The 21,754-nt window shown below is 47.4% G+C and overlaps 1 protein-coding gene across 3 annotated transcripts in view; it reads right to left on the reverse strand.

Moving 5' to 3' along the window:
• The window catches only part of ncor2 (nuclear receptor corepressor 2), a 151,436-nt gene that overhangs the window by 31,276 nt on the left and 98,406 nt on the right, over window positions 1-21,754 (reverse strand). For all 3 annotated transcript variants that reach the window (XM_072708012.1, XM_072708011.1, XM_072708010.1), the window contains exons 10-21: window positions 20,756-20,928; window positions 20,577-20,670; window positions 20,101-20,279; window positions 15,792-15,846; window positions 15,090-15,188; window positions 13,755-13,771; window positions 13,375-13,555; window positions 10,995-11,155; window positions 8,004-8,164; window positions 6,808-6,870; window positions 3,097-3,239; window positions 2,511-2,649 (exon numbers count right to left, since the gene is read on the reverse strand). In XM_072708012.1, the coding sequence (XP_072564113.1) occupies window positions 2,511-2,649; window positions 3,097-3,239; window positions 6,808-6,870; window positions 8,004-8,164; window positions 10,995-11,155; window positions 13,375-13,555; window positions 13,755-13,771; window positions 15,090-15,188; window positions 15,792-15,846; window positions 20,101-20,279; window positions 20,577-20,670; window positions 20,756-20,928 (1,465 nt within the window). The remainder of the gene's footprint in view (window positions 1-2,510; window positions 2,650-3,096; window positions 3,240-6,807; window positions 6,871-8,003; window positions 8,165-10,994; window positions 11,156-13,374; window positions 13,556-13,754; window positions 13,772-15,089; window positions 15,189-15,791; window positions 15,847-20,100; window positions 20,280-20,576; window positions 20,671-20,755; window positions 20,929-21,754) is intronic.

Genomic DNA, 21,754 nt, shown 5'->3' on the forward strand with positions numbered 1-21,754 from the left:
CTGATGTCCTCTCATGTCCATAAGTAGCTAACACACATACTCATTAAACGAGCGGTATTTGTCAGAACGTATGTCAGTGCAGAATGGGCCACTGTGTAGTAAACTGCATTGTGAATGACAATGCATCTTTTTTTCTACACCACCAAAAAAGAAGTTTGAATCTGCTAGGAATTTGGTTTAATGTGGGACAATAAAGTGTGCATCACTGATGTTCCGTGCAAATTCTGGAAAAATAAATTGTGTAAAGTGATTTATTAAAGATGTTTTGAAATTTGCCCAGATCATATATGTAATGTGCAGTTTGATGATGCTTCCTTATTTATGTCAAAGCTGCTCCATGCTTCATTAATTTTGGTGAAACGAGACATTAAAAATTACATGAACGCAGAATTAAAGCTTGTAGGTAAGAATGTGCGTTCAACAGCCTAGATAATGGATATGTTAAAAGACATATACATAGTGATTGTTTATATAGTTTTATATTGGTCTGTCTGGGGGCTTGAACTCCCAGTCAGAAATTCAGTCCCACTCCAGCCCTGACTACTTCGCTTCATTTACTTCACTTGCTCCAAGTCAGACATACAATTCAGCGTATCAGACAAAACAATGAACCTCTTCAGTGAAATTTTCGCAAATTTTGACATTCATTGGTTATGATTAATAACTGAAATATTATCATATGGCAACCAGCATAATGCATTACAGATAGAACCCTTTGCCCTTGAATGGAGAAGTATTAGCCTGCCCTGGGTATATCTCAGTACTGAAAGACCTTTTTAACGCGTACATTTATACTAAAAATACATACATGTGTACAATGTGAAAAGTTTAATCTAATGAAAATAAGGTCATTACGAAATACAATTGAAAAATTATACGTAAAAGATAAATGTTATTAAGAAATATAATACCCTTTATGGAATTATTTAAAAATAAAAGTACAATTTAATTATTGAAATTCTTATTTATTAATTTACTTATTTATAGATACATTTATTTCATTTTGACAATGATGGCTCTTTGTTCACCCTGGAATGTGGCAATAGCTTTTGATTTTTGCTTCTCCTTCTTTTAATGTCTGCATACAGAAGTGATTTACGTTTAAATGAGCTGCAGGAAAGTGAGATGCGATTAAAAGCGGTCAGTCAAGACGCACGCGGAGATGCATGTTAATACCAGGTGTGAACGGACATATTTAGCTCTGTCCGCTTGTGATCGGATCACCCAGGACGCATGTTAATACCAGGTGTGAACAGGGCCTTCGTAACCTTCTGGATACACAGCCAGGGCATCAATCCAGTTAGAATAATCAGACTGCAGCAGGTAAGACCTGTTATGAATACAGTACAGTATCACACGCATTACATGCTTTAATACATTATGTAACTACAGTTAAAGATAAAAACAAAATATGTACCAGGTCTCAGATACAATCTTTGACAGGAAACACAAAGTTGCCCTCTCTGAAATTCACCTATGATATTTATATCTATTTGAGCCATGAGGCAATCAAACACTGTCTTGGGGCAAATGTTGCACATATTGACTTAATAACACTGTTATACTGAAGAGAGAAGTTGCATCAGTTGAAATACAAAAAATGGTTTGTTTCCTAGTGAGCTTAGCCTGAGGTTTCTGTTAAAGTGGTGAGTATTTGCACTTTAAATAAGAAATCAGTATGAGAATAAATTGGAGATTTCTGTTCCTTTTCAATTTGTTTTTGAACAGTGATGTCTGAGAGCAGGATGGAAAGACTAAGGAAGCGGCTGAAGTGAGACTCAGTCTGTCCTGATATGACAGCCACGTCACTGACGTGAGACTCACACAGTCTGTCCCCCAATGACGGCCACATCACTGACGTGAGACTCACACAGTCTGTCCCCCAATGACGGCCACGTCACTGACGTGAGACTCACACAGTCTGTCCCCCAATGACGGCCACGTCACTGACGTGAGACTCACACAGTCTGTCCCCCAATGACGGCCACGTCACTGACGTGAGACTCACGCAGTCTGTTCCATAATGAAGGCCCTGCCACTGACATAAGGCTCATGCAGTCTGTCCCGCAATGACGGCCCTGCCACTAATGTGAGACTAACGCAGTCTGTCCCATAATGACAGCCACGCCGCTGATGTAAGGCTCACGTAGTCTGTCCCAAAATGACGGCCAAGCCGTCATCACAGAATAAGCTTAATAAGAAATCAGTGAGCTCGGTGCCAGCCTGCCAGCTGTCTACCTCACTGGTTGCTGGGTTTGTCTGGGCACTGCTCTTTTTAAGCAATCAACTGCAATCAATACTGGACTACAAGGTCCTTAACAGCTACATGAGAAAAAGACCACTTTGAGGCACCACCGTAACTGAAGAGCAATTAAATGCTGATTTAGCAAAAGCCCAAGGAAGGAGAAGAGCAGCACCTTTAGCATGACAGCTGTTGGGATCTGCACTGTGAGACCTACTCCACCTACTGCTAGGCATCTTCTGAGCAGCCCCCCCAAAATGCCTCCTACCTTCTCCGTCCTCGACGGGCTCTTCCTCATTGCAGCTGTCCCCTGACACCTCCATCTCCTCCTCGTCAGCAGCTGAGGGGGTGTTGACCCCTTCGCTTGGGACCGTCTTGCGGCTGCGCCGGGCCTTTCGTTCACGTTCCTGTTGCAAGGGTAAGAGTCAGGTGGGGGCAGCTTTTGGCAGAGGGCATTCTGTTCTGCTCCCCCTGCCGACAGAATGACCCGATGACATGTCTGCTCATGTGGCACCATGTGGCCGGGATGATGAGCAGAGGAGGAGCACTCTTTCGGAGAGCTCCTGTCACACAAACGCTGCTGCTCCATGCCTTCTATTCTCCAGCTGGCTGTTTAGTATATCAGTGCTATTTTTCTCACTTTTGTACTTGCTGAAAAAAGCTTGAATACACATGGACTCGATAACTGTCCTTAACTGACTGCATACTAGGCGAGAATGTAATCAGAGTGAGCATGCTGCCTCAGGAATAATGCATCAAAGCATCGCATTCAATCCCACATTTACAACGGCCAGCTGAGCCCGATGAGAACGGCAGACCCACGTTTGGCCGACAGCTGAAGGCAGGACTTTTACCGATTTCATTTTGTGCTGCTGCAGTATTTCGTCCAACTTCTGCCGCTTCTTGTAGTTGAAGTAGAAATTCTTGCACTGGGACACGGTTTTGGACCCCACCATCTTGGCGATGGATGACCAGTTCCGCCCATAAAGTAGAAGTGCTGGGGGGGAGAGAACAGATCTGTGGCTGTGGATAACCAGGTGGACTTTCCTGCAAGCTTGTAGATCTTTCTGTGAGCATGCGGACCTTCCTATGCTCAGGGGGGCCTCCCTGAAAGCAAGTGGACCTTCCTGCGAGCAGGCAGACCTCCTTACAAGCAGACAAACCTCCCTGCAAGCAGTCTCTTGCTTGGTTAAAACCTGCAACACTCCCACAGGTGATGAGAAAGCAAATGAGAGCCCCAGTGACACAAGAAGCTGACTAAAAGACACCCTGGCTTGTGCGATGCACCAAATTGTCACAACACTCTGCCATCCCTCCTTCCCCTGCCCCCCACCCCGAGAAGCCTGCTGCAATACCTGAAACCCCACTGATCTCATAATCACATTATCTGAAGCAAAATCTCATTGAGAACCTTTAATTAAAGCTGATCTGACTAAAAGGTACAGCAGCAGGGTCTCTCTTGGAGTAAGAAACAGCACAGGTAACTCCTGTCCTGCTCTTTTCTTGATTGGCTGGGGCTACCACAGATGGGCCACCCCATTGGCCAAGATCGTCACAGACGGGCCACCCCATTGGCTAAATCAATCACAGATGGGCCGCTCCACTGTTTACTGACGCAACACTTTCTCTCTAATGGGGTTCAAAGCGGAATGTCTCTCAAAACTGCTTCCAGTTGCTGTGAACAACCCAGAAGCGCCAGAGCAAAGGGGTGGCAGTTTCCACTTGCATGTCCTCTTGGGCTCTAAAGCTGCAGAGCAGATTTTATGGGCCATGGACAGCAGAGAGCGGCAGTCGTTCCTGCCCCCAAGCAGGGAGGTGACAGCGGCACCAAGAACTCCTCATTTTAGCATTCAGCACATTAGAAGAAAACAGGGAATGATCTCTCTCGAAAAGGAACAAGGCAGACAAGTTCAGAAAACCGCTCATGGAAAGCCCATTACCATTCAAAACCAGCCATTTTCGCCAGAGCAGGACCTGTCACAGCACTACAAGCAAAACCAAGAATGAAATCCAAGGGTGCATCCTGGTAACCCTGCACTACTAGCGTTTAGCATAGACAGACAAACACGGCAGCTATCAACTCTGGCTATCCTGTGCAGGAAATGCAGAATTTACAAGAAATTCCCAGTGATGCCACACTGTTTCCAACACACACACGGACACAAGCAGACTGTCAGCGAACACTAACACTATTTACGTTTCATTTCACAAAGGCCAGGCAACCACAGGAGACACGCAAAGGAGACATCTCCTCACCAGAGCTGATAAATGAAACAGAATTTTTATATATATATATATATAGTTAGTTTTCCACTGTTTTCACACTGATTAAGAAAAAGGCAAACCCCCCCCCCCCCCCCTCCACGCCACCAAAATCACCTCCATGGGCGAGCGGGCGGGCGGTCTCTCCTGGTGATGGACAAGCAGAGGGAGAGTCCAGCACTCTGTAATCCACTGGCCTCCCTGCAGAGTCACTTCCTCTGCACCTCCCACCTCCAAGGAAGTACTGTAGCAGAGGGGTCTCCACTGCCCCCTGTCTCTGCCCCCGCCCCCCCCCCCCCTCACCACGTGAAAGCCATGAGAGAATGGCCCTCACAGCAAGCGGCAAAGATATGAGAGGCGGCTGAACAAGTAGTCTCTTTGCTCTCTTCTTATTTCCCTCGGTCTAACCTTCTCTCCCTCTCTACCGAAACAGTCGCAGTTAAGCACACGCACGCGCACACGCACACACACACACACGCACGCGCACACACACACAAACACACACAGGAAGGAAGAGCCAGCCAAGGAGAGAGGGAGAAAGCAAAAGAGCCTGAAACTTAGGGCACTGGAGGCTGTTCCTCTCCGTCTTACTGACCTGCTTCTTATTCTGTCTGAATGTGACCCCTGGACGAAGCTGCAGCAGGGTGATGACAGAAAGAGGGAGGGAGCGAGAGAGAGAAAGAGAAGGAGGCAAAGAGGGAGGGAGAGAGAGAGTGATAGGGATAGGTGCAAGGCCTGCCAAACCTTCTGAGGGCCGCGCCAATGTGGGCCAGTGCCAGCAGCCCCGTCTGCCAAGCTGTCGCCCAGGTCCTGCGTCACCGATTAGCTGGCGCCCAGCGAGTGGCCCTCCAGCCTACCCTCCCCTCACCTTCATCACCCTCATCATCCTCATCAACTAGCAAATCAGGGGGTGCAGCGAGTCATTTGAAATACATACAAAAAAAAATTGACGGCAGGCAGGACAGGAGGGAGCTGTCTGCCCATCTCAGCCAGGCCAAGCCAGGGCACCGAGACCCACTGCTGTTGGGAGAAATTGGCAGAGCCAACGCGCGGTCCCTGACGCACGAGCTACACACGGTGGGTGGGACAAAAGGGCGGAGCCAACACGCAGACCCCTGACACACGAGCTCCATGCGGTTTGCGGGAGAAAGGGGCGGAGCCAACGCGAAAGCTCCTGATGCACAGGCTGCACACGGCGGGGTTGTGCTGCAGGGTTGTGCTGTCCCTAAGGCCCCCATCCTCTGCCCTCTAACTTCACAGGGAGACCTTTAACCCAGATTCTTCCCCCCCAAAACACACACAGAGAAACTCCCACAGACACACAAGTTTGTATTCATATTTTTGTGGGGACTGTCCTTTCAAATCCCTAATACCAGCTATGACAACAATAACCGCTATCCAGCTCTAACCTTAACCATAAGTAACCAAAATACATATAAGACCTTTGGCATATAAACATAATATATTCATGACCCACTGACACACACACACACACACACACACATCCATGGATTTACAGAATGTGTGTTTTCAGCATGTATTACCCTTCAGATGCTTCGGACAAAACACCAAGCAGCCATTTTACCATCATGTTGAGCCTTTCTCCAGGCGGCACCACGCTGGGGTGTGCTGCCCCTTACAGGCCAGGTATGAGTGTGCGGGCGACAGGCAATTGTCAGCAAGGCCCACGGCCGGGTGAGACCTGGCCCATGCTCAGCATGTGTCCGGCCTGCACAATGCCACACTGCTTACCAGCACCAGGCCTAGAGCGACTTCACAGCACTCAGTGGTAGCAGCTTACGTGCTGAGCCCTTGCCGGGCTTTTACCATGTGACAACGAGGAAGTCCCAAAGTAAAGAGGAACAAAACAAAAGAGGATCAAGCTACAGCGTTAGAGCCTCTCACTTCCTGAGAGGCCTCATGCAGAGTTTTCAGTGCTAAAGGAGCCGGGGCCGGTCGCCCCGGGCACGGAGAAGACCGGCATCTCTCAGCAAGGTCAAGGCTGACACAGCACCAAAAATCAGCCACATGCCATATTCAGAGCCTCCAGCAATCCGGAGCAGTGACCAAAGGAGCTGAGCAACAAACGACCTCCGAAGGAAGCTGGAGTGCAGTCTGAGCCACAGCAGGGCCGCCGTTCGGCAAGACCCTGTGATGGCAGCAGCAGCCGAGAGCAAACCAGGAATTCACAAGCCCGGCCACAGAAAAATGGGGGGGGTGGGGGGGGGAGGGGGGGAGATGGGACAAAGTCAGATGCACACTCACCCTATCACCCTGCCGTCAGACGCACATGGGCAACTCACCTTTTTTGGCAGTTTCCATTTCCTCCTCGGTCCAGCGAGAGCTCTCATTCATCTCAAGATTGGCTGAAACAGAAGTAGAACCACATAAGGGCGGGTACAAAAGAAGCGGGGGAGGGGGGGGGGGAGTGGCAGAGTGTGAAGCAGGGCAGGGTGCATGCGGCCTCCTGTCTATGCAGCTGCTGCTAACAGACCAGCTGGGATGTTTGTTTAAGCAGAAGGAAGCCGGAAGCTCACAGAGGCGCCGCTTAATCATTACCCAGCAGAGGTTTGACTTGGCCTCAGAGCAGCTGGGGGCCAGTGTTCATCTTATGGGCCACTACGTGCTAATCTAAGAATCGGCACTGGGGTTTTCTTGCGAAGTTTCAAAAACCAGAAGTCTTGTGTGTAGAGGAACTGCAGTTTGAGGCTATGTTTCTTTAATTATCCTATATGCAGTTTGTTCAGGCTTTAGTGATGTACCTGTGTCAAATGAAGTACATTTACGCCCCCAGGTGGACAAAAGGTGCAAGTGCTACTGAGTTATCTGAGCGTGACTGACAAAGAACCAGTCAAAGCCTGAGATTTCAGTGAGCCATGGGGGCCTGTGACAGACATGCTGGAAGCTGCTGGGGTACTTCAGAGGCCCCAGGTGAAATAGTCATTTAAACGAGGAAATCGAATAGCTTGGTGACCCAAGAGATGTACATGTATATGTCTCTGTGCTGGGGCTCATGAGCAGGGGGCCACTGACCGGGCAGGGCCTGAGCGAGAGGCTGTGATTAGGGGGGGGTCATTTGCAGGGACCAATGACCAGGGGGGCTGTGAGCAGGGGGCCCATGAACTGGTGGGCGTGAGCAGGGGGGCAAGTGAGCAGGGGGGCCATATGCAGGGGCCAGTGAGCAGGGGGGCCGTATGCAGGGGCCAGTGAGCAGAGGGACTGAATGCAGGGGCCAGTGAGCAGGGGGTCCGTGTGCAAGGGGGCCAGTGAGCAGGGGGCCTGTGTACAAGGGGGCCCATGTGCAAGGGGGCCATAAGTTGGGGGGGCCAGTGAGCAGGGGGTGGGCAGTGAGCCAGTGGGGCCATGAGCTGGTGGCCAATGAGCAGGGGAGCCAATGAGCAGGGGGGGCATATGCAGGAGGGCCATGAGCATGCAGCCAATGAGCAGAGGAACAGTGAGCAGGGGGCCAATGAGCAGGGAGACCATGGTGGACACTCACCCAGCTCGCTGCTATGGTGGGGGGTGCCGCTCTCCTCTGCCTCGTTGGCCATGGAGCGTGTGATCCGGCCCTTGCGGCGGCCCTGGCTGTTGGCCGTGCGCCTGCCCTTGAAGGCCACTGCTGGCTCCTTCTCTTCACCATCTTCTCCGGAGGTGTCATCCCTGGGGTGGGGGAGGGGGGAGGCTGTCACATGGTGTCTGAGCTGCAGCCACTCTCCCTGAGCCAGTGTAGCACCCGTAGAGCTGGACACAGTGAAGATTGAGGAGCTTTTGCATATCAATAGCAAAGTGTCAGCTAGCATGACAGTCAGGGACAGAACCTACAAGTTTGGTAGATCAAGTCCTGGAGGAGGCTCCGCTGTGGCACCTCATAACCATGCAGCTGCATCAGGGACATGTGGATGTGATGTTATTCAGCTGTCATGCTGCACTGGACCCAACGTCATCATACAGAATCACACCATTATTATGTGACTCTCGCCTAGCCAGTCTGACAGCTGCCTGAAAGGGTTTGTGCAGTAAGTCCTTTCAGGCAGCACACAACTGTGTGTCACAAAGCCGCTTCACAGCTCAAAACTCCATAGCTCATACCTCCATTCTGGTACAAACTTCTTGAATATTTAAAATTGTTATGTAAATTGTCTACTGCTTTGCGATGGTGGCGCTGGAGGTAGTGCTACCGTTTGGCAACCGGAGGGCTGCAAGTTCGAGCCCTGGCTCCTCCTGACCCCATTGAACTGTCCTTGAGCAAGACACTGAACCCGGTAGAGCAGGTTGGCACCTTGCGTGGCAGCCTCCACCACCAATGGGTGAATGTGAGGCAAAAACTGTAAAGTGCTTTGAGTGCTCGAAAGAGTAGCAAAAATGCGCTATATAAATGCAATCCATTTACCATTTCCATAGCTAATGACTAAGTCATCAGAGACTTTCACACCAAAGTTCCAGAACCTTGTTCATGGTTCTGACTTCTTGAGCAGTCTCAACTGGGAACTTTTGCAGCTCCTGGCCACTTGTGTGTCTCGCTTTCTGACCGCACAACAGGAATGGGGACCTTTATGCTAAATTAGTACAGGAGACAAAACCTCATAGGACAAACTTCACACATAATTTTACATGAATCTACACCACCAAACCCAAAACAATGGAGGAAAAATGTCATCTAGTTAATTATTTGTTCGTTACTGGGGGGATCGATCATGATGAAAACGGGCCAGACCCTTTCACTTATACTACTTTTATTATTCTTAATAAATCTGGCTGGCAGATTGATCTGCATAAAGAATGATGTAACATTATTCCGCTAAGCGCTGGCAACTTTCACCACCAGCACCAGTAGTATTCGACAAAAGTATACTGGTTAGCAATCAAATTTTCCAGTGCAGACATATACAAGACACAAGCAAAAAGTCACTCAAAGATGCATTAAATGTAACTGCAGTACAAAAATAATTATATGTGCTCCATTTTGCTCCACCTTTTCTCCCGTACTTCAGCCTAACTTCCATATTAGCGGCAGTGCTTGTGGTCAGCCAATCAGCAAGCTATTGCTGTAAAGGCCTCCTTGGCAGCTCTTGTTCTGGAGTACGGACTATAAAAGGGTTCTGGAACTGCCTCCAAGGAACTACAATCGGGTCGAATATAACAAGTTATATTATAAAGGTTCCAGAAAATAATAAGTGAATAAGCATCTTCCTGAAAGATAGATCATCCTACTATAGATAGACCAAATCATAGATTGACCAAAAGGGAGTCCAATACAGCAACCCAAGAACACCAAGAGTAAATCCTAGGAAAATCAAGCCTTCTTGGGGAGGTGAAAGACAACAGGTACTGACACACAGGGATCCATGTCACTGCCCAAAATGGGTCGCTAAACGAACAGATGGCAACGGCTAACATTCATGCAGCTTCAAGGGCCTTTCAGGTCAGAAGATGTGACAATAGCGTGCTTCAATCATTTTAAACAAAATGTACAAAGTGTCAGAACATCGACAATTCCAGAGCATCAGCTGAAGGATGCCAAAGATTATTCACTAATAAAGGTGCTTGAATGTTCAATACTTCACTTAATGAAATATGTAAGTATTTAAAATGAAATATCTTACATTTTGTATTTAGATAAGCTTCAAAAAGAATATCATGACAAGTATTAAATATTGCATTATGTATGTGTCAGTCGTATAGTCATAAAATATCTCACTGGCCACACATAGAAAGGAAAACAAAAAATACTAACAACTAAAATGGAACTTGGGTGAAACAGAGAGCTGAGCAAAGACAGAGGTGGAACTGATGGACACATTCAGCATTCCCACACCTCAGAAGGCAGAAGTTCCTCAGGCAGCCTGGAATCTGGAGCCATCCCCTGCAAGCTTCTCAAAAGCCCTTCCTCAATGACAACAGACTCCATTAATGCCTTCCCTGGAACCAAAAACCTCTCTGCTTCATGGGCCCGGCATCCACCACGGGACCATCTCACTTGATGCCATCTATGTTGGCTGACTGGCTTCTTCTCAGAAACCAATAAGAACAAAGTCTTCATTTCAGACTGTGGGAATCCACAGATCTGCCCAAATTTTGCAGTTGGATGCTGTGACTGATATTAAAAAGGTGTGCAGACAAACCATGGCAGCTCTAAACACTCTGGCAGCCTGATAAATCACTGACAGTCCACATGGTTCCCGTGGTTGGCTGAGTGACATCACCACTGGGCCCTTGAGGGAGGCCTTTACCCCAGTTGCACCAGGGATATGGTACAGGAACAGAGCATATTCACTACAGTGGCTCACTCTACATCAGAGGCAGAGTGGCTGGCTGCTTCCCTCATGTCCCAGCTGACTTCAGTGTAGCACTGCGACCTCAGAGAGGGACTCTCCTGTCGCTTGTGGTAACTTATCCAGCTTACCCAGAATGCAAAGTGACAGCTATATGCCACTGAGGCCTGAACCAGACATCCCAAAATCTCTGGCCAGCTGCTTGCAGTAGAACTTACTTCAGGCCATCCTCCTTGTCCTCTCCCTCAATCTTCTCCTCCTCCCGCTCTCCTTCCTTTTCTTTGTCTTTTTCTTCCTTCTCCTCCTGGCTCCGGTTGACCTGTTGCTGTTGCTGTTGCTGTTGCTGCTGCTGCTGCTGCTGTTGCTGCTGCTGCTGCTGCTGACAGAATGAGGGGGGAGAGGGGGGTATGGGGGTGTTCAGACTAGGGGTGCGACGGTACAGGTATCCCACAATACCGGGGTACGTACCTCGGTATTTGGGCCACGGTTTCGGTTCAGTTTAAAACACAACACTACAAATAATAACACAACAAAACAAATAATAAACTGCCTCTTATTTATGTATAAAATATGTATACATGTATAAAATTCAAACTTCAAATTCAAAATGTAAACAAAAAGTGCCTCTTAAAGTGCTCTAAACACAACACAGTAGTCAGAGTAAACATACTTTCAGAAATATGTATACATGTATAAAATTCAAACTTACAAAATGTAAACAAAAACACTTTAAAAAATGTTAAAGTGCTCTAAACACGCTATATTCCACTCGAGGCTCTGTGCTTGAGCCAAATCGTCTTCGATGGCTTTGCGCGCTTTGTCATAGAGGTCGGGAATTACGTCGTCGCTGAAATGTGTACGGCAGGGAACAACATAACGTGGGTCGAGCGTTTTAATTAAGTGACGAAACCCCGCATCTTCGACAACAGAAAAGGGTGCAAATCTTTAGCAATGAATGTTCCCACTGCACGGGTTATTTTCTTATGTTAATCGGATGTGGCAGGGTATGTCTGTTAATTGAAAAGCTTTTTCGATAGACACTTGTTTACCTGCAGTTACCTTTTCGTCTGTCCTCCGTTCAGGAACCGTGCTCGTGTTTCCATTAGCGTATGGGACACGTGTTAGGCAATGTTTACAAACAGTGGCATTTCTATTAACTGTTTTGACTCCCTGGTCGTGGTATTCTACAGCGAACCCGAAAAAATTCCATACTGGACATTTGTACGAAGCCGGTGCTTCTTCAAACTTCTGCCTCTCAACTGTTCCGCTAGTGCTGGCCATGCTTGTTTGTTTTTCTTTTTTCCGCGTCTGTGTACCAAGCTGCGAGCTCGGCTCCAGTTACGTCAGTGTGAGAGAGGGCGAGTGGGTGGAGCCACAACAATGATTGGATATTAATGGTCACTTCCCGTCGGACGCCTCTTTTATGAGGTTGATGTCGGACTGGCAGCTTACACAATTCTTTTTTTTTTTAAATCTTTAAAAATGTTTATTTTGTTAAATGTATTAATAGTTATAAATGTAATTACATGTGTTCGATTTAGAGAATACCATATCATGACCGTAAACAGTATCCTAGCATGCAATATCAGATTTTTACCAGACTTGTTAGTGTCTTTGGTTTGTTTGTAGTTTGCCTCTCGAAAAAAGAATATCACTATGAATGTGCTAAAATATTTTATAAAGCTTTTAATGTGGTTTGACTAGTTCGTGTTTCTTATTTGTCTCTCAGAAAAAACAAACAAACAATCTCACTCCAAATCTGCTAAAATATAAAGCAACAACACACAGCAGCGTGTTCATGGAGGCAGCCATGTTTGTTCCAAGATGTGGGTAGCTCCAACGGGAGATTGTCGGACGTGATGTCACAACTCGGAATTTCCGAATTCCGAGAGAAAAACTAACGGACAATAACTCACGGTGGAGGGCTTTCGCTCATTGGCGCTTACTGCTTAACAGTAGCCTGATAAGCATTAAGTGCCATTTTCAAAAGGAAGTGCAAAATCGAAATACCGCGGTACACAAGGTCGTACCGGACCGTGCAGCGCGTACCGAACGGTCCAGTATTTTACCAAGTTGCATCCCTAGTTCAGACGGGTTCTCAAAAATGCTGGGTATGGGGGGAGAGAGAGGAGTATGGGTGTGCTCAGATGGGCTATCAGGAATCCCAGGTATGGGGGAGGAGAGAGGGGTATGGGGGTGCTCAGATGGGCTATCAGGAATCCCGGGTATGGGGGAGGAGAGAGGGGTATGGGGGTGCTCAGATGGGCTATCAGGAATCCCGGGTATGGGGGAGGAGAGAGGGGTATGGGGGTGCTCAGATGGGCTATCGGGAATCCCGGGTATGGGGGAGGAGAGAGGGGTATGAGGGTGCTCAGACAGGCTGTCAGGAACCCCAGGTATGGGGGGGATAGGGGCTCTCAGGAAGACAGATGCAGGGTGTTCCTGTCTGCTGCAGCCTACACAGGCACATTATGAGACAAACACAGTATACTCATCGCCTGGGGGTGGGGGAGGGGGGCAACAATGAATTCAGCCTCATACTATGCATCTGGATTCTGGGGGCCTGAAACAGCCTCACTGCCAGGCTGCCACTCGTACCTCCTGTGTGTCACCCAAAGCAAAACCCCATCCTGGTTTCTGCATCCCGGAGCAGGCGCTTGGTGGACAGGCCTGCACAAAGCCCCGCTCAGTCCCTCCTGCTCTTCTCCTCTGTCTTCTTTTCGGAAACTCCCTAAATCCTGCTGCACTCTGAGGCTTGAACATGACTGTGGTGTCCTGGCTACAATGTTGCAATTTACAATTAATCACGTACAAACAAGAGAGGAAGGAAGAGATTGAGGAGCACAAAGGAATTAAAGTGTTGTCAGTATCTAAGCTTCTTTTTCAGACCAGATCTAGTGGGGGGAAGGGTCGTTGCTGGATCAGAGCTACCTTCCAGACCCTCAGCAGTGACTTCCTGTTCCCTTCTAGTTCATTACCTGTGGCTGCACTTTCCCTGCAAACGCAACAAAATCGATCAATGGAGCACATTCGGGGAGAAATACTGTGCAAAACGAATTGTGGTTGAGAGACAGACAGACAAAAGACGGGAAAAAGGACGACAGATGGAGGTGGCTGGGATGAAGCGGTGGCCCAAAGGAGCAGCCGTGCCAGTGAGGTCGCAGGCCGAGCCTCGCAGCCGTGCCAGTGAGGTCGCAGCCCGAGCCTCGCAGCCGTGCCAGTGAGGTCGCAGCCCGAGCCTCGCAGCCGTGCCAGTGAGGTCGCAGGCCGAGCCTCGCAGCCGTGCCAGTGAGGTCGCAGGCCGAGCCTCGCAGCCGTGCCAGTGAGGTCGCAGGCCGAGCCTCGCAGCCGTGCCAGTGAGGTCGCAGGCCGAGCCTCGCAGCCGTGCCAGTGAGGTCGCAGGCCGAGCCTCGCAGCCGTGCCAGTGAGGTCGCAGGCCGAGCCTCGCAGCCGTGCCAGTGAGGTCGCAGGCCGAGCCTCGCAGCCGTGCCAGTGAGGTCGCAGGCCGAGCCTCGCAGCCGTGCCAGTGAGGTCGCAGGCCGAGCCTCGCAGCCGTGCCAGTGAGGTCGCAGCCCGAGCCTCGCAGCCTGCCTTTGCCACACTAATCTCATTTCTGCTTTTTGCTAAAACAGCTTGAAGCAAAATGGAAACAAACCTCGAAAAGGACAAATGCACGCCCAGAATTCATCTTTTATGCAGAAACAAGCTTAGTACCCCACCCCACCCATTGATGGGGGGGGGGGGGGTTAATAAAACAGCAAATCAATAAAGTCCCTTGCTAATAGCTTCCGGAGTTTTTGTTTCTTTTGTACATGTAAATTAATCAATATAGCCATGAAGACTGCCTTCTTAGCAGGGTCATATTGAGAGTGTGCTCCAGTACACCCGAATCACTAAACCAGTAAAATAAAATCCATGAGGATGAAGACACTGTCAATGGCATAGCATGGCAGGGCAGGACTGCGCCAGGGGTTAGGCAACACAGGGGTCGGACCGTGCCAGGGCAGGTCGGTGCCAGGGTAAGACAGCCCCCTCCCCGAAAGGCAATCACAGAGGTGCCTACATGAAGAGCGACAGACACCGCTGTATACTTGTGTATGGCCGGCACGACCTTAAAGTTCCATTTGATTTGACTTGACTTGAATAATATCTGTGCCAGTCCTTAGGATAATGTTCTGGCCTGCATAGGACCCTCAGATCCATGCCCATGTCAGTGTTTCTGTTTGGGGGGTGTGGGAGAGGTGAGCCTGCACTAGGCAGGAGCTGCGGTGGTGGAAGGCCGCAAGCTGCCGCAGCATCAGGAAACGGGTTACCTGGCTCCGGCCACGGCGCCGGTAGTTCCTGCGGACAATGTTCTTGTAGTTCTCGTTCTTCTTCGTCAGGTAGTAAAAGAGAACACACTCTGCCACCGTCTGCAAAGAGCAGGAAGGATGTCAGGTGCCAGGAGGATCTCAAACACAGACCTGCAGAGAAACCTTCCCAACAATCAGCAGCACACATGGGACCAAACACACCTGGAATGAAAACAAGCACATTATGGACGACAGTGATGGAGCAATAGGTTCAAGTTTTTGAGGGAGAGATTCTTATTTCACCATTAGAGCTAAAAAGTGATTGTTTTAGGTATTAGGTTACTGTAATAAAGCTGGCCACATTTGGTAGTGTTGCACCATGGGACTGATGGAGCAGTCATTAATATCGTTGTGTACCAGACCATACCGCAATAAAGATTTCGCTGCCTCATTTTGGTACCACTTAAATACCAGAGCTGTTGACTGAAATATTTACCATCTGGTGCTCTGGCAACAGAAGCATCACTGCACCTCATGTGCCATCGCTAGTTAATGTTACACCTGCTCTATATAACCCAGTTACATTTATTTGCTATAGCCTAAAATTATCCCATGGATCAGTAAAACAAACATCCTAACCATCCATCCATCCATCAGCTGAGGGCCTGGGTGCTGAGCAGCTTCAGCTGTCACAGACCTACAGACCACATGGAGAGCAGGTACCTTTCTCTCAAGGAAGGAGGCGATGAGACCAAAGTTCTTCGGGTGCTGAATAAACCTGTATTTTGGCAGAAACAAGGAGGAGATCAGAGCAGTGAGAAGAAGGAAAGGCCCTTTCGCTATGCTGGCTTTCAAATGCAGTACAAAGTCTTGTTCCTTTGGTGCCTCCAACAAGCAGACATCATGTCCTCTGAAGGCCTATTTAGTCTTTTGTAGGATAACAGATGAACGTGCAGGTAAAACCAACTGCATGACATTTTAATACATAAAAGAGAGAGAAGGAATGGTGTAACACCAACTGTAAGACCTCCTGTACTTTAACGGCAAGACTGATATTTGAGTTGTACTAGAGTCCGTCTCCCTGCCCTGTAAAGGACAAGATGTGCTTGTTACATCTGGATGCCTGCTCTGAGTATAGATATCTGATTAAAGCTACACCTGTAAATTTATCATCAGAGAAGCATTTCACTAACTCTGTTAACCCAGAGAAGAATCCACCTTAAACCACAAAATGTTCAGGGGACCTCACCTGGCAATAGCTATCGTCAAGTACCCGCCCCCCAGCTGGGAGTGGGGATGTCATAGCTGTGTACACGCGCCTTTACAGGCCCTTGCTGAAGGCTCACATGGGTCAGTCTGTCCTTTTTACACTTCCCATATTTTCACAAAGACTAATCTGATCAGCTCCATTTCACCAGGCCTGCAGGAACTCAGTAGTGAACTTTTGGGATTCGTTGCAGGTCTCAAACAGGGATTTTTAAAGACTTACCTTACTGTCAGCCAACTAACATGTTTGATATTCTGGAATGACATTACCACATTCACATAGACCTGCTGGTGGGTTTGTGAAACAAATGTAAACTAAAAATTGAGAAGAGCACTGTTTCCTATGGATGTGTGTACATCACAGTTAAAACTGCACATGCAGTGTGATTCACCGTGTTTGTGGCAGATTAAACATGTTTGCCGCAGACTGCCCTGCCCCCCAACTTAATCAGAACAGCTGCTAGTGCAACCCTCCCCAAAAGAGAGGAGGGAAGCGCTCACACTGGTGCACACATCCTCCATAGCTCCTCAAACGCTGATGAGCCAACAGGGGGCATTACAGCGAAGGGACAGCACATGTGAAATTGGAAATTGGTTTCATTAAACAAAATCAGCTACAATATATGGATAAAAGTATTAGGATACCTGGCCATTACACCTACAGGAAGTTTTATGACATCCCATTCTAAACCCATAGGTATCAAAATTGAGTTGGTCCCTCCTTTGCAACTATAACAAGCTGCCATTCTTCTAGGAAAGCTTTCCACAATATTTTGGAGTGTGTGTGTGGGAATTTTTGCTCATTCATCCAGAAAAGCATTTGTGACGTCAGGCACTGATGTTGGACATGAAGGCCTGGCTCATAATCTCTGCTCTAGTTCACCCCTAAGGTGATTGATGGGGTTGAGGTCAGGGCTCTATGCGTTCCAGTCAATTTCATCCACACCAACCCATCCAACCATGTCTTTATGGACCTTACTTTGTGCACTGTAGGGATGGCACGGTTCATGAAAAAAAACCGAACCGTTCGGTTCGCTTGTCTCGGTTTCAGCCAACCGATAGCACAACATCTGAACACTGTTGTGCACCTTTGTTGTGTGACTTTATTTAATGTGCGGTTAGGCACTTTGTTAAAGAAAATTAAGCTATCTTTGACAAAGCACTCCAGTGAGTGTCATGCCTCGATCGTCCGCTCTTTCCGTGTGCCACGCCCTCTCGTTAACCCTGTGTGGATTCCCCGTGTTTACCAGCTGTTCCTGATTGTTGTCAAATTTGTCATTACTCCATTGTATTTAGTCCGCGTTTCCGTTTCTTTCTCCAGTCCGGTCATTATATTGCAATTCTGCTTTACCGCTCGTCTGTGTTCCTTTTGCTCATTAAACCCCGCATTCCACCGATCCTAGGTCTCCTCGCCTCTGCTTCCCCGGTCAGCGTTGTAACAGTGAGCCTGCTTCCATGCTGCAATGTGAACATTTGCCATGTTCCTAAAAATTCTGTTTATTGCAGTGTCTGACCACACAGACCTACAGGCTATTGCCAGATGATCATACTAGACATATCAACTGGACATATTTTGAACTATTACAGATTGATGTCTAGCTTGTACATACACAGAAACTGGATTTTATCGATTACTCAAGAACATTCAATATAATTAATACCAATTTTTTTCACGTTATATATATATATATATTTATATATATAACGAACCGAATCAGGCTTAATCAAGATAGGTGATCTATCATTTTAACGATCCCCAATTAAATTAACCCCGTGGACCGGACAAATACAAAACGAATGATTAAACATTATATGCATCTCATTTTGTATGTTTTCTAAATAAGACCGCGTGCCCATACCCAACTGTAATAGCGATTAAAGCGATCTATTCTTTTAGCATTTATGTTAAGGCAAGACTTTTATTTTATTACTGTTCTGGGATTAATAATGTTTAATAATTTTAATAATGTGCTTTAAGTCAAGTCAAATTCAGTTTATGCATGATTACATGATATAGCTTTTTTAATACTGTATCCTAAATTGTGGATAATTAAGCTATATATCATATGCTGAAGTACATTTCTGGAGTGTTAAAGATTAAAAGAAAAAATAACAAGAACCGTACAGAACCGAAAACCGTGACCCTAAAACCGTGATACAAACCGAACCGTGGGTTTTGTGAACCGTGCCACCCCTAGTGCACTGGGGTACATGCTGGAACAGAAAAGGGCCTAAACTGTTCCCACAAAGTTGGAAGCATATAATTGTCTAAAATGTCTTGGTAAGTTGAAGCATTAAGAGTTCCCTTCACTGGAACCAAGAAGCCTAGCCCATCCACTGAAAGACAACCCCATACCGTTATCCCTCCTCCACCAAACTTTACAGGGGACAGATGATAACTAAGGGCCAACTTTGGTGCTAAACTAAGCTTCCAATGACTGACCAGAAACAACTGCAGCCCATGTCTTAAGACATGACCAACTAGAGCTGCTCGATTGTGGCAAAAATCATAATCACGATTATTTTGACCAATATGGCGATCATGATTATTTCCCACGTTTACTCTTGACTGCAGAAACATTTAATTTATTGAATCTTAATAAAGTAACATAAACTTACATTGAAATTAAATTGAAACAAAAATAAAGTTTTAATAAGATAACATGTTATTAAATGAATAAATAAATTACGCTGAGATAAACTGTTCTCTCAGGTTCAAAAACACTTGATTTTGCCCCCCAGCTATACATATTAGAGTCCACTACTTAGTCCACTGAAATAAAAAATGCAACTTTAAGATTTTTAGCAAGAAAAACTAATCTGTTTACATGATCTGGCTTCAGTGATGCACGGTGGCAGGAGACTATGTTTCCAGCTGTGCTGAAGACCCTTCTCTTATGTGATGGCATCCATTATATCTCGGTGTTTTTGAGAACTTGATGGATACGCGCTTGCATTATAGGGTGTCCTTAACAAATAACTGCATTGCAGTACGAGTTGATGAGCTTGCCTCACATTTCTGAGTTTTTTGTTCACGTACTGCTTGGTCATAGACCACTTCATGATTAAGCTTTAAGTGGTTAAATAAATTTGTCGTGATGCCTTGTGGTGCAGACACAGCTTTGAAACATATTCTGCAAATTATTTGTTATTGGTGAGATTCCTTGAAACCAAAATGATTCCAAATAACTGATGTGCGTTTACCTCTTTTATTGACCAAAGGTACCCGTCCTGCCATTTCAACCGTGAACGCGTTTTTATTGCTGCGCTGTGGGGAATTCACTAGTAGTGTTTAGGGAGGGGCAAAGCGCACCACTGAAAAATTAGTGTGCTGATCTGGATTTATTGCGCAAGATAAAGTAGGGCAACATTTCAATACGAGATACAAACAAATATCGTTTATCTTGATCATCATTTTTTCATAATCATGGGAAGCCATATTTGTAATCGTGATTCAAATTCGAATAATTGCTCAGCTCTATGACCAATCCTCATACTGCTCTTTTAAACCTGGTCTTAGCCCAGCCCCATATACAGAATTTATTGTGAGAAACACAGATTTCAGTGACAGGCCATAGGCCATCCCCAGACACAGATTTCAGTGACAGGTCATAGCCCATCCACAAACACAGATTTCAGTGACAGGTCATAGCCCATCCACAAACACAGATTTCAGTGACAGGTTGTAGCCCATCCGCATACACAGATTTCAGGGACAGGCTGTAACTTTTCACACAAGCTGTACACTGAGCACCAGGTCACTCACTTCTCTCGAAAGGTGTCCTTCTCCTGCTCACTCCACATGTTCATCACCTGCCGGTCCTTGTACACCTTCATGGGGTCGTCCATTAGGCCGTTCATGTTGATGAACTTGATGCGCTGCTGTTCGGCGTCGAAAAGCATGGGTGGGATTACTGCCAGCTGGCGCATCTGCTTCTCTGAGTTCTGGGGCGTGAGCCGGGAGAGCAGGAAGGAAATCGCCCAGGGAAAACACACCATGTATTGGCAAAGATGGTGTAAAAATGACACCCTAGCAGTATGACAGCAGCAGCAGCAATAATAATAATAACAACACTGCAAGATTTCATCATGTGCCAGGATACAAGACACGGCCAGGCATGAGTGTTTCTAGTACAGTATGTGAAAGTTCATGGGGAAATGAGGAAGTGAATGGGGAAGTGACTGGTGGTGAAGCCGATAACTGCACTGGTTACTCCTCTGGCATAAGACTTGGGTTCTTACCTCCTGCTCGGAGATGCCGTCGATGATCTCAGAAACCTCATGTTCACTTCGGGCAGCTGAAGATGACAGCCCCCCCCCACGTTGCCCCACCCTGCTGGAGAGAGGAGGCCCTCCACGGTCAGCGCTGCGCCAGCACACACTCTGCAAAAGGTCGCATGCGTGAGCGGGCTGCCCCTCACCTCTGCATGCGTTCCTGCAGCTCACGCTGCTTGCGGATCTCAGGGAACTGCTTCTCGTAGTACTCCCGCACCTTGGTCTCCTTGGCCCGGCGTCGTGGGTTGTTCTCAATGCGCTCCACCTTCTTCTCCCAGGCTTCCATCAGCTGGTCATAGCGCTGGCAGAACTTTTGCTCCTGAAGGGGAAAGAGGAGCAGGAGCACAGCAATCAGCTCAGCTTGCCCCGACGAGCCACCTCCCCGGCTCCAGACCAAAGCCAGCCCGCTCTCAGCCACAGCGCTGGTCTGGCCCTCGGTATGTGTGAGAGACGTGGCAGTAGGAGGCCGACAAAAGCAAGTGTGATCGCGGCGTGTGGGTTAGCATGAGCCGGCCGGCACTGCTAATGTGCAGCTCAGTAGAGGCAAAGCACCTCTGAGACTGAGCTCATCTCCCAGCCTGAATGCTGCTCTCTGTTCCTCAGTGAAGGACTCCACAGATGCTGCTTCCACCCCCAGACTACATTTAAGGGATCAGGCTGCTGTTTGAGACACCCGATGAACAACAGTGAGATATCTACCGTATCAATGCTGATAAACTGCTTTTGGTTAAACCACAAAATATGAATGTGTGCACTTTACAGAGTCTGTATGACCGTCGTCGACTTCTTGGACAAGTGAGCAGGTCTCCACTGGGAGCCTTCTATATTCACTTTTCCCCTGAGATAAATATCATTCCAGCATGGTGCCTAAAAGGCCGGCAGTTACGAGGAGCTACACGAGCAAGGTGCTAAATGATCAGGGAACGCAGTCTAAATCCACCACAGACACATTCCCTGCACTCATGCTCTGCTTTTCATTTTTCAGAGAAAAACAAGGAAGCCTCAGATTTTGGCTTTAATTATGGAGTGATGAATTGAGAGTGTCACAACGTACCATGGCTGGATTTACAAATATCTGCCTATAGGTCCTATAGGTGGACTGAGAAATATTAGAAGCATAACAAACTATCCATTATTTTAAAGAA

Source organism: Paramormyrops kingsleyae, chromosome 2 (genome assembly GCF_048594095.1).
Source record: "Paramormyrops kingsleyae isolate MSU_618 chromosome 2, PKINGS_0.4, whole genome shotgun sequence".
Taxonomy (NCBI): Eukaryota; Metazoa; Chordata; class Actinopteri; order Osteoglossiformes; family Mormyridae; genus Paramormyrops; species Paramormyrops kingsleyae.